The sequence below is a fragment of the Pan paniscus genome, chromosome 19 (assembly GCF_029289425.2).
Source record: "Pan paniscus chromosome 19, NHGRI_mPanPan1-v2.0_pri, whole genome shotgun sequence".
NCBI lineage: Eukaryota > Metazoa > Chordata > Mammalia > Primates > Hominidae > Pan > Pan paniscus.
Window position 1 is genome coordinate 32,987,479 of NC_073268.2, and position 12,910 is coordinate 33,000,388.

General features: G+C 54.9%; 1 protein-coding gene across 3 annotated transcripts in view; it reads right to left on the reverse strand.

The window, feature by feature from the left end:
- The window catches only part of RAB11FIP4 (RAB11 family interacting protein 4), a 146,588-nt gene that overhangs the window by 39,598 nt on the left and 94,080 nt on the right, over window positions 1-12,910 (reverse strand). Inside the window, exon 1 of one of the 3 annotated variants that reach the window (XM_003811978.8) lies at window positions 9,822-10,112. The exons of the other annotated variants lie outside the window; for them this stretch is intronic. Coding sequence (XP_003812026.3) covers window positions 9,822-10,067 — 246 coding nt within the window. The 5' untranslated portion in view covers window positions 10,068-10,112. Of the gene's footprint in view, window positions 1-9,821; window positions 10,113-12,910 lie in introns of those variants that run through there. 3 annotated transcript variants of the gene reach the window in all.

A 12,910-nucleotide genomic window follows, 5' to 3' on the forward strand; every position in this document is an offset into this window, starting at 1 on the left:
GAGCTCCCCACTGCCCACAGAACCAGGCCCAGCTCCTGAGAGCAGCTCGCAAAGCCCCTTCCAGCAGGTCTCAGCCTCAGGACATGCTCTGCCTCTCCCCTTCCCTAGTACCCCAGGCTCCTGGGCACCTTTACCCACCCCAATGCCTCAGCACATGCTGCTTCTTATGCACAGGGGGCATAAGCACCACCTCATCAAAGAGGGGGCTTCGAATCTCTGACACTACACACAAAACTGAGGAGGTCGGGCTACTGGCTTTCATTGGAATCTCAAGAGGGAGGGGGCAGAGAGAAGATCTCCAAGGAAAACAAGGTTTAAAACCATCACCTGCTCTTAAAGCCTCCCTCTAGCCAGCAGCGCACGCTCAGCCCCTGCTTGGGGGCCACTGTCACCCAGACATCCCCATGTGGCTGTCTCCTGGTGCCTCCCCAACTCAGCCCCGACTTCCATGAACAGCCCACACCTAACCCTCTGTACTGCTCCAGCCAGACCCTGTGCAGCCTTGTCATGTGCACCCCTGTAGGTGCCGACTGGGTGCCCACCCCACCACTCTTCCTCCTCTCTCTCCGTCCTGCCTCACCTCACTGCAGCCCAGCCATCCTGAAGGACGGGGCCCCTGACACATCCTGCTCACACAGGCCCCTGTGCCTTTGCCACTGCCCCCTGCCCAGAACTCCTCCGTCTGTCTCAGGAGCAGTGCCACTGGCTGGCACTCCCCGAGATCCTTAACACCTAAAGAAGCACAAAGTAGTTTTTTTTTTGTTTTGTTTTTGAAATGGAGTATCGCTCTGTCGCCCAGGCTGGAGTGCAGTGGCATGATCTCGGCTCACTGCAGGCTCCGCCTTCCGGGTTCCAGCGATTCTCCTGCCTCAGCCTCCTAGGTAGCTGGGATTACAGGCGCCTGTCACCACGCCGGGCTGATTTTTGTATTTTCAGTAGAGATGGGGTTTCACCATGTTGGTCAGGCTGGTCTCGAACTCTTGACCTCAGGTGATCCGCCCGCGTTGGCCTCCCAAAGTGCTGGGATTACAGGCATGAACCATCGTGCCTGTCCACAAAGGGGTCTTAAACATTTGAGAACAAGGAAAGCACGCATCTGCTAAGCACCTATTGTGTGCCAGGTATTTCTGTGCATCAGCCACCGTTTAGATGAGAATACACAGGTTCAAGGAGGTTAAGTAATTCGTGAAAGGTCGCAGGGCTGGGATTTGAACCAGGTCTAATTTTAACGCAGCAAGGAGGGTACAGAGAATACCAAATGCTCTCAGCGATGCGACATCCAGCACCCCATGGACAACACTGTGCACTGGAGTGGACTCAGGCTGACCCTGCAGCCACAGGAATGGCAGTTAGCAACGCTGATGGTACCAGAACTTGGACTTGAGCTGAAGCTTGCAGGGACCACGGCACACTGGGCTTCTGAGGTCTGTGCCATCCAGGCCATCAGGCAGAGCCCTCCTCCCCTTTCCCACCCCAGGGAGCTTCAAAGAGGCTACATGTGGGAAGACTTTACAGAAAGGGAGAGGAGAGATTTGAAAGAAAATTGCTAAAAGGAAACACATGTGAAAATGAAAACTCAGGCAAAGGGGGAGAAGGACGAGGGAAGAAGAGTAATGTCCAAGGATTATAAACTGAGTCAAGAAGCCCTTGGAACACCAGTTTCCCTCTGCTCCCTTGGGAAGGCCAGTGACCCACTCCCGGCCCTCATTTTCCCTCTTAACCCAGATGGAATGGGGCAGACCTTAGATGATACCCAGCAAGAGAAACAGGGAATGTTGCCTTGCACACAGCCATGACAACTGTGGAGCCACGATTCATATGTGGTGGGAGGAAAATCCCGAGGCTCAGAGAGGTCGCTCTACTTTGCCAAGGCCACACAGCTGGCGAGCCATAAAGCTGGAATCTAAGCCCAATCCAAGCTTGTCCCCTTGAACCACATCAGGGTCCCCTCATATAATCTGCCACCACTACAAGGTGGCTCCACCTGCTTCCTTGGAGGAACTGGACAAATTATATAAGTTCCCCAGAGGTTACCTAGTTTCTATTTCATTAAATCTGAGACACCTCTGATTTTACAATGCACCGTTATTTCAAGTATGCCAAGAAAAAGGCGCTGTCAAATTATAATAATCCGCAAATGTGCGACACATTCCAATTTAAGATGTTAAATGGAAAAAAAGGAAAGGAAAAAAAGAATGTGCCTTAGAATCCCAGAAAATACCATGTAAGTGTGAGTAGGGAACAGGGATTCAGTCACAGTTCCGCAGACTGTGTGTGTGCAGTGAAGGGCAGTCAACAACTCCACACAAGCACATGAGCACACACCTGCTGCTATAAAATCCTTCTTTGCTAATAACTGATGCAATCGTGCAGATAATCATACAAAAATGTGTTGGCCAGACCTGCCTTGTCAACAAGAACCCTCATTTCACCAGGAGGCCATCAATTCAAGGTTGCCTAACATCAGTCAGACGAGTCAGGCACGGTGGCTCATGCCTGTAATTCCAGCACTTTGGGAGGCCAAGGTGGAAGGATTGCTTGCGCCTAGAAGTTTGAGACCAGCATGGGCGACATAGTGAGACCTCATCTCTACCAAATGAATAAATAGCCGGGAGTGGTGGTGCACCCAGCTACTCAGGCAGCTGAGGTGGGAGGATCACTTGAGCCCAGGAGGTCGAGGCTACAGTGAGCCAAGATTGTATCACTGCACTCTAGCCTGGGCAGAAATGCGAAACCCTGTCTCAAAAAAAAAAAAAAAAAAAAAAAAATCAGTCAAGTGGAGGCTGTCCTGCCCACCTAACCAGCCAGGCTAGGCCAGGCTAGCCAGCTTCGCCTGAGTGGAGCTACAGACCTCTGGGCAGCCAAGCTGGATGACTCTGTGGTTAACTACCAAGGGCAGTCACCCAGTGTGGCTGGGCGGCAGCACAGCCTGCACCTTTTTGTCTGGCTTTTCTCCAAATCTCCTGGGGCTTGTGGCCAGCCAGAGCCTCAGCATTTTAATAAGGCAGATGCTGGGGGCTGGTAGTGGCAGATGGGCAGCACTGCTCCAAGCCAGCTTTTCCAGCTAGGCACAGGTGGATGGACAGGCAGGCCCTGGCTGGAGGTGAAGGGCAGGTGGGCCGAGGTGTGGAGGGCCATCCTCCCCTTGGCAGGCCAGCCACAGCCTGGCAGTGTGAGCAGCCTCTGGAAGGACAGGCTAGGTACAGCCTCCCTCACTGAACCTGGGGAGAAGTCTGTTACCTCGGAAGCTGCTTGACATCTCATTCACAGACTGCCACACAAATGCTAGTCACTTCACCCCAGACCCAGAATCTGTATCTGCAGAGCCCGAGCAGGTTTGTTAAAAACACAGAAGCTGTCTGGGCGCAGTGGCTCATGCCTGTAATCCCAGCACTTTGGGGGGCCGCGGTGGGAGGATCACCTGAGGGCAGGAATTCGAGATCAGCCTGGGTAACATAGTAACACCTCATTTCTACTTTTTTTTAAAAAAATTAAAATTAAAATTGAAAAAAAAGATTTAAAAACCCACAGAAGCTGAGGAAGTAGAGTTTTGCTTCTCTTGCAAAGGCCCTTGAGTAATGGAGTTTTTCCGCTGCCACCTTCCTGTTTGGGCCATGACACTCCCCGGCAAGACATTCTGTTAGGTGCGAAGGTTATTAGTCACAACAATCAAACCAGCTGAAGCCTGCAGGAACTAAGAATAACAGCTCACCCCAAAGCACAGTTTTAAGTGCTTTTCATACATTTACATATTTGAGCCTTACCACGAACCCTGTGAGGGAGGTATTAGCCTCATCCTCGTTTTACAGGTGGGGAAGCTGAGGCACAGAGAAATTAAATAATTTGTCTAAGATTCCACCAATAGCAAGGGGCAGAGCCAGGATCTGAACCCAGAGACAGCCTGACTCTGAAGGCATTTTGGTACTAAACTGGCCTGCCTCTCTAACCATCTAACCGTCCACGAGTGTCAACTAAGTAAAGGCCAGAACCTAGACTGGGCATCTTAAATCACCACGGCTCATTTTATTTTCACCATCACCCTGCGAGGCAGGTGCTATTATCAACCCCATTCTACATGTTGGGCACCCCAACCCTCAGCCACCCCATAGCAGGGGGGTGGATGAACAGGATGCCCCATCTGAATGCTGCCTGACACGCAAACACACACGTGTGTGCACACACACATATACGATCTGGGGCCCTAAACTGGACAGACTAAACCCAAAGCTGCTGCCCAAATGTGGGAGTGACTCCCTGGGGTCCTTAGGACCCCACAGAACCATGCTGCTGCCTGCCCACAGGCAGAGGGAGTGAAGAGTGAGGCCAGGGAAAGTGAAATCAGAAGGGTGAGGTCGCCTGTCCAAAGTTCCACAACTAGCGAGCAACAGAGCCAGGATCTAGACCTAGAAGTTTTCTGGCGCCCATTTTTTCTCCTTAAGGAAACAGGCATTGGGTGACAAAGTGTGGGATGAAGGTGTCTGTGTCTTAGGTAGGCATTTCTTCCAGGAAAACGAGGGAGCAGGGGGCAGGGACTTGCTGCTATTCTCGCTCCTATTCTAGGAGGGAGACTTGAGTCTGGTGCAGAGGGCAGACACCCCTCAGCTCCCTTACCCCAAGTTCACCGGAGCAGCAGCAGCTATTTGAAATGTGGGTTCCCTTTCCATGGTATCAGGCTTGCACAGCGCAGGGGGGTGGGGGGTGACCACAGATGACTAAAGAGAGAGAGCCCGCCCACTCTCCCACACTCCAGTTCTGTTTAGGCCTTCCTCTTTCTGGTACCTCAAAAGAGAAAGGCTCCCATGAACAGAGCCACAGATATTAATAACTTCTACAGAGCTTTGTTTTCATCTGAATTAATGTTTACATTGTTGGGAAAGAACCCACTTGTCTGGGAAGATGAAGCAGGTTAGAGCAATTAAAAATGTGACCAACAGTTGGAAAACTTCCCATTTCTTAAGGTCAGTCAAGAAGTGGGTTTGGAAATGCTGGCATGACTAGCACTGGCCTGCCGGGCGGTTCTGGGCTGGAGGTCACTCAGACCCCACAGCTCTGGGCCACCACAGCCACCCCTCTGACCTTCATACGACCCTTGTAGGCTGCACGTCTTTCTGGTTGCCTATGTTCTCCTCCCCGTCTCATCTCCTTTCCAGGTCATGGGAAAAAGTGAAGAAGTAACCGCCAAGGTTGTCTGGGTGCTCAGGGGGGTTCTGAGAATCTGAGCTCTTGGTCATCAATGCGCCTGAGGGGGGCTCAGCTCCTGAAGCACCAAGACGCTCGGGACCCCTCTGAGCAAGGCCAGCTGGGCGCCCCCAGCATCCACTCAGCCTTGAATGGGGTCCACAGAAGCTGGCCAATGACAAATTCCATTCAATTAACAGTATTATGATGAAGCCGCAAACACTTGGGGAAGGACTGCCATGTGTAGTCAGACACTTGGCATGAGATAATGAGAAAATAGCTCCAAATGAAAACAGATAAGGGTGCAGTCCAGGCTTCTGGGGGCACCTTCTCTGCAGCCTGCCACCCAGTGTGGGCTCCAGATCATGGTGCTTGGAACCGTGGTCAGGCCCAAAGCTACAAATCCTCCCAGGAGAACATGTGCTGGCCAGGAGAGGTAGCCAAGACACCCTGCTGAAGCCCCACCCACCAAAAACTCAGAGGGCACCCCAACCTTCAGCCACCCCATAGCAGGGGGGTGGATGAACAGGATGCCCCATCCGAATGCCGCATGACACGCAAACACACGTGTGTGCACACACACATATATGATCTGGGGCCCTAACCTGGACAGACTAAACCCAAAGTTGCTGCTCAAATGTGGGAGTGACTCCCTGGGGTCCTTAGGACCCCATAGAACTGTGCTGCTGCCTGCTCACAGGCAGAGGGTGTGAAGAGGGAGGCCAGGGAGCCCTTGAGGATCAGACAAGAGATGAGGAGACAGCCTGGGTGGCACAGGCCAGAGTGTGGAAAACACGGGCAGGCTGCTGGCTGCTTTATGAGCCTTGAGAGCAGGACCTGTCCCTACCCGATAGGAGCTGACCCGTGGGAACAGCAGGCAGACCCAGGCAGCTGTCAGAGACACAGCTGTATGCACATCGCCGGTGCGCCCTTTGCTGGTTTGATTCGTGTGGTGGCAACAGCATAGTCTGGCAGGAAGTGTTTCCACGTTCACATGGACAGGCTCGTCTGACCCAACTCAAGCTGAGGGCAGGGAAGTCCGTGGCAGCAGTGGCCACAGAAGCCTGTCCTCCAGAAATGCCTCAATGCCCAAATCCCCTCGACGCGGAGGCTCTGAGAAGGGCAGAGCAATGGAAGGCAGCTCGTGCCTGTGGATTTCTAGTCTCACTTGTACTGTCAGTCCCCTCTCCTCCTCCTCCTGGGATTCTGGGTTGTCACAGCATTGGGTGGTCCCCCATCTCTCTGAGTTTGTCCCCTGTACCCCCAGCCCTGGCTTGCTCTCCAATCACATCCTGTCTTGTAGTTCTGTGGACAGACATAGCATGCCAACCACCGTCCCACCTCAGGGCCCTTGCAGTTCCTCTTTTCTCTGCCTGAACCTCTTTCGTTGGGATGTCACCTTCTCAGTGAGGACTTCCCTGTCTGACTCTGAAACCCAGCACTCCCTCCCCTTCCCTGCTCTTCCTCCTGCCAACTCCCATACTCCGTGTTTTACTGCTCTACCTGCCTCACTACCATCCTGCGAGCTCCTTGAAGGCAGGGGTTCTCGTCTGTTTTGTTCACTGCTGTATCTCCAGTGCCCAGCACAGAATCTGGCACAAAGTAGGCAACGAAGAATCTGGTGAATGAACTCAGTACCACTTGCCCTGTACTGGTAAATGTGCTGGGGGCTGAGCGAACAGAAATGGGGAAGCCTCTGTGTCCTGAAACGCCTCCTGGTGAGGGAGACTGTGGTACCATTCAGGGGCAAAGATCGTACGACATCCAGTAAGGCACCAGGTGGGACTGCCAAATCGGCATGCCTGTCTTGTGGTGCCTAATTGGTATGGATGGGACCACCCAATAATCCAGCCATGAGACCTGAGATGAAGTAACTGGGCATTGATCTTCGAGGCCAGTGTTTGAAGCCATAGGTGCCCAGTTCCTGAGTCAAGAGCCAGCAGAGCTGACCCAGAGGAAGACAGAGTCCAGCCCCAGGGGTTCTGTATGCCTGGCAAGGTCAGGGCACTGTGCCCCACTGCTAACACCAGACAGCAGGCACGAACAGATAAAGATGCTTCAGCTGGGTGTGGTGGCTCATGCCTGTAGTCCCAGCGCTTTGGGAAGGTGAGGCAGGCAGAACCCTTGAGCCCAGGAGTTTAAGACCAGCCTGGACAACATGGCAAAACCCCATCTCTACAAAAACAAAAACAAAAATTAGCCAGATGCAGGGTGGCACACACCTGTAGTCCCAGCTGAGACTGAGGTGGGAAGATTGCTTGAGCCTGGGAGGGTGGGAGGCTGCAGTGAGCCCTGCTCACACCACTTGACTCCAGCTTGGGCCATAAAGCAAGACCCTGTCTCAACTCAATTAAAAAAAAAAAAGATGCTTCCTTTTCAAACACAATGAGCCCTGTGCCAGGAAACAGCATGCCCTTTCCCATTCGGAGATGCCTGCCTTCTGGGAACTGCTCACCTGCTATTTCATTGGGAGCCTCTCCTACCCCCTTCACCCCCTCCTTACCCATACCTAAAACATATAAAGTGAAATTGCGAAGTCTCCTCAGAACAGAATCAGTTGTGAAAAACCTCAGCATAACAGGCTGCCCAGATCGGGGACTGCCAGATACCTACGGGTGCAGATGAAGGAGGGAGTTGCGAGGGCCCCAGGTGAACGGCCAAAGAGAAAACCTTGGGTCTGAAGCAGCCTGCCTACCAGGAGGGGAAGGGGCTAGGAAGGCACTAGCATGCTTTAGAAGTGGCACAGATGGTCGGGAGGGAGAGTGGGGGCCGGTGGAGTATCTCAAGCTGCAGCCCAGAGCCTTCCGAGTGCAGGCTGCCCCTGGAACCCCGAAGGAGGTGGCTTAGAACCCAATGGGCCCTCTAATTTCTTCCGCTTTTCCTCCCCCACTTGCCTAAAAGTCCCTTCCGAGGGCAGGCTCCAGGCAGTCTCTCCTACAGACCTCCCTTAGGGCAAAGGTCACGCCTTCCAGCTGGCTCACCTGGCCCGGCTAGTCCCGCCCCTCGCCTCCGGCCCAGTCTTATCTCTTCTACTGGCCTTAGTCATTTACTCCACCCCCTTCGCCTAAGTCCAGGCCCCCCCTTCAAATTCCGAAGCTGTTCTCCACTACGCATTTGCCCAAGGGGTGCTGCCTTCTGCAGTGAAGAACCCAAGCGGCTTCCCTCGCCCCGCCAGGCGACACTCTCCCCTGTGAAGTGACAGGGACCTCAAAGACAACTGCAGGCAACTTGCAATCAACTTAGAAGAGCTGGGCAGGCCCAGAGCAGACCCAGTATTCAGACTGCCTGAGCTTGCAAACACCTTGAAGGCAGGGAAGTGTCCCGTGTGTAATGTTCCCTGGGAACATAATCAACAGTCCCCGAAAGCCAGAAAGCAGGGTAAGGTTTGGGCCAGTGCCAGGGTGCCAGCACCTGGGGGAGACCCCAGTCAAAGGCAGCGACTCAGGCACTCCACCAACGCAAGGCTAGTTGGTGGGGGGAGGATATGGGGGGGAGTGAGAGCGCTCCCATTGCAGAGGTCTAGTGGCACACAATTAGTACTGCCTCCGACCCCTTTGAGTCTCCTTTTTCCCATCCCAGCAACCACTGTAACCACCTTTCAGCTGGGCCAGGACCTGGGGATGTTCTAAGGAATGTGCCTGCCCCATTGCTTTTCAGCGTCCCAGAAGCCCAAGCCAATGCCACCTGCCTCCTGCTCTGGCAGGGCAGGGCAGAAGTTTGGTGGATCACCAGGAACCAGCCCAGGGTGCGCCACTCCAAGACCTGGTGGAGGCTAAGTGCAGAGACAGGACCCAGACCTCTCACATTGCTTTGAGAAAATCGGTCAGTCAAGGAAAACTGGCATGGCCCTCGGGGCGAGTGAGGTGTCATTTCCAGCCCTCTGTGGGAGAGCAGGGTGAGGGAAAAGGGAAAGAGGAGGAACTGGAGAGTTTGCACGGGCGAGGAGCAGGGTGCGGGGCTGTGTCGGAACCCAGTTCCCCACAGCACAGACACGCTCTCCAGAGACTGCGCCGCCAGGACCTTGGAGACACTTGTCGCCCGCACAGAGAAGCGGCTGTGCCAACAGCTCCCACCACCGGGCCAGACCGGCCGCCTCAAGGGCCACAACACACCTCCCACCACTGCAGCTTCTCGGCTGGGGAGAGGCAGGGCCCCGGCCCCACACCACGACCTGGGCTGACCCCGAGGACTCCCCACCTCCACCATCCCAGAGGGACCGGGGAAGCCAGGAAACAGGCTCTGTGCAGCCGCCAAGAGCTACAGAAAAACTTGGCGGCGCTCAGCCCCCTCGGGGACCCGGCCCAAGGGTACAGCGCTGGGTACCACGCCGATCCCGCAAGAGCAGGAGGGCAGGGGCGCTGCGGCCGGAGGTGGGGCGCGCCGTCGGGTCCCCAGGGAGGCGCCCCAGCAGACGAGCCCCCTTCCTAGTCCACTAAAAGCACTTCCTGGAACTGCGCTGGGGAAGGAGCCGCCACCCGCGCACCTGGCAGCGGCTTCTACTCGCGGCCGAACGAGATGGCTCAGGTAACCCGACCTCCCAGGCCAAGTCCGCTCTCCGCCAACTTCCCGGGGCCGCGGGCCGGGCCGAGCCAGGTGCGCGTCGCCGGAGCCCTGCGAGCGCCAGCCCCGGGGCCGCCGCTTACCTGGCTCCCGAGAGCTGGCGGGGTGCGCATCCGCGGGCCGCTCCCCGGCAGAGGCGCGGAAGCCAGCGGGCGCGGGTCGGCGGCGCGCGGGGACGCGGCGGGCAGCCCCGAAGCGCAGGAACAATCGCGGCCGCGCCGCTGCCGCTCGCACTTCTGGGCACCAGTGGAAGGCGCGGCCCCGCCCCCGCCCGTTGCCGGGAGACCCGCGTGGGCCGAAGGGCTCTTTGTATCAAGCTGCGGTGACATCACGAGGCGCCTAGGCCCCGGGACTCGGGGGCGGGGCCTCGCGCCGGGGCGGGGCGGGGGCGGGGGCGGAGGACAGGGACGCGGCCCCGGAACCCGAGCCGCGGGGCGGGGCCCAGGTAACCCCGCCCCCAAGGTAGGGGCAGGTGGCTCCAGGGCGCCGACCAATGGCCGCGCGGCCGGCCCCGCCTCCGGAGGTGGAGCTCGCCTGGGCGCGCCCAGCTCAGTGCAGCCCTGGCCAGGACTACAGGAGTCGGCGTGTGAGCTCGCCCCCCTGCCAGGTAGGCGCTGTAGTCTCTTGCCCGTTCTGCGCCACCCTCACGGTTTTTTGTCACCGCACTGTGAGATTCCGGCCGGCGCTCCCCGGCTCACACTGCGCACCCCGCCCCACACGGTCCGCCGCCGCCTCCACCCCCTAATGAGTCCGGGGGCGCCTAGGCTGACTTTCATCCAGAGTCCTACCCACAACTTTTACAGCCTTTTCATGTGAAGTCGGAACCATCTCCATAACCAGCCCAGGAACACAAATAACCAAGCGGCAACGAGAACTAAAGAACCAAAAAAAAAAAAAGGAGAGGACCCTTCCTGTTGAATGCTAGTAAATACTATTTATGTCAAACATGTGTCCTCAGGCCGGGCACAGTGGCTCAGACAAAGTGGCCGAGGCGGAGGATCTTTGAGGCCAGGAGTTTGAGACCAGCCTGGGCAACATAGCGACATCTCGTCTCTACAAAAAATTAAATGTTTAAAAATGTACTCCCCAACCCCCCATCACTCTTAACCATGCCCTGGACTTTAAAAAGACAAAAATGAGATGAATGTAAAGCGGCAAATATTGCAAATGTGGTTGCCCTTTGACCTGCTGTTGCACTATATAACTTGAGTGAGGGGAGAGATTTATCTTCCTGTCTGGCTCAAAGCCACCTTTGCCTTCCTTGAGTCTTCACTGGCCAACAAAGTGGCAACGGCACTTTGGTACGGGCAGGACCAGTGGGGCATCTGGGTGCTTTGGTCCTGCACCACCCTACACACCCACCCACACCCACACATGCACACACACACACATGCACACACGCACCAGCTTTGCCCACTTCTCTGCCTCTTGGCTGTCAACTTCCTTCTCAGTCTCTCCTGCCAGTAAATTCGCAGCGGCCCCTATGTTTACCAGGGCTTGTCTCTGAGGCAAAGCAGCCGCTGGGGCTCCCAGAACTGCTGGGAACTTTCCAAATGGGACAGCATTAGGTAGAGGAGGGCCTCCTGGCCAGAGCCACCTAAGAGAGGAGCTAGAGCTGTGGCCCCAAGAGAAACTCCACTGCCCCAGCCCTCTCCTCGGAAAGTATGCCTTGCTGTTCAGAGATATATGTGCAGAGGCCAGACTGTTTCTCTTGTTTGTGTCCGCTCCCACAGTCTCTAACACACAGGAGCACTGTGGTGTATCATAAAGAACACACATGTTGGTTGGATGTGGCGGCTCATGCCTGTAATCCCAGTGCCTATGAGAGGCCAAAGCAGGAGAGTTACTTGTGGCTAGGTATTTGAGGCCAGCTTGGACAACACAGCAAGGTATTTGAGGCCAGATTGGACAACACAGCAAGACCCCATCCCTACCAAAAAATTAGAAATAAAAACATTAGGCAGGTGTGGTGGCACGTACCTGTAGTCCCAGCTACTTGGGAGGCTGAGGAGGATCACTTGAGCCCAGGAGTTTGAGGCTGCAGTGAGCCATGATGGCACCACTGCACTCCAGCCTGGTTGACAGCAAGACCCTGTCTCTATTTGTTTATTTATTTATTTATTTTGAGATTTATATTTCATTCTGTTGCCCAGGCTGGAGTGCAGTGGCGTGAGCTTGGCTCACTGCAACCTCCGCCTCCTGGGTTCAAGTGATTCTTCTGCCTCAGCCTCCCAAGTAGCTGAGACTACTGGTGTGTGCCACCACGCCCAGCTAATTTTTGTATTTTTAGTAGAGACGGGGTTTCACCATATTGGCCAGGCTGGTCTTGAACTCCTAACCTCATGATCTGCCTGCCTCGGCCTCCCAAAGTGCTGGGATTACAGGCGTGAGCCACTGCGCCTGGCTGACCCTGTCTCTATTTAAAAAAAAAAATAAGAGTACCTATGTGGTGTATCATACCACTGGCTTTGAAATCAAACAGACTTGGGTTTGAATTGAGTCTTATTTCCCAGATGTCTTGGGACAAGTTCTGTTACTTCTCTAAGACTCAATGTCTTCATCTGTAAGATGGGAATGGTACCTCACAGGATGTTGTACACCCTAGCACAGTGACTACACTTAATTTTAGGCACTCCTCAAAGGTGTGGTATGCGATTGAGCCCATGCACCCTGGGCCCACTCTATCTGCCTTCCCATCTCCACCCTGAGACCTTAAGCTCAGCAGTGTCCCAAAAGGTTTTAGGATGTGGCTGAGTCCAGGGGTTCTATCTTGGTTTCCCTTCTTCCCTTCCAAGTCCGATGTTGCCCCTAAGGATTATTAGGCTCAAAGCAGGTCACATGACAGGATCGTCCAGAACCAAGAAAGAAAAGCAGAAACCAAGGGTGATCATCCCTTCTCTGGTCGTGACTCTCTCCCAGAGAAGGTCAATGGAGAAAGTCAGGCCTGTCAAGCCCCCTCCCTGTCCCCACCATGGGCAGCCTGAGCGACATTTCTCAAGAGCTCTATGGAACGGGTGGTATCAGTAGGTCCTTCTTTATTTTTCTCAAAGGTAGTGGAGTGGGGAATGTCTGCAGGTACTTGTCCTTAAAAGCAGAGTGACAGAGAAAGGCCACAGATGCATTGAACACTCCTGGGTTTGAAGCCTGCCCAGTTCCACTTATCAAGGGAAGT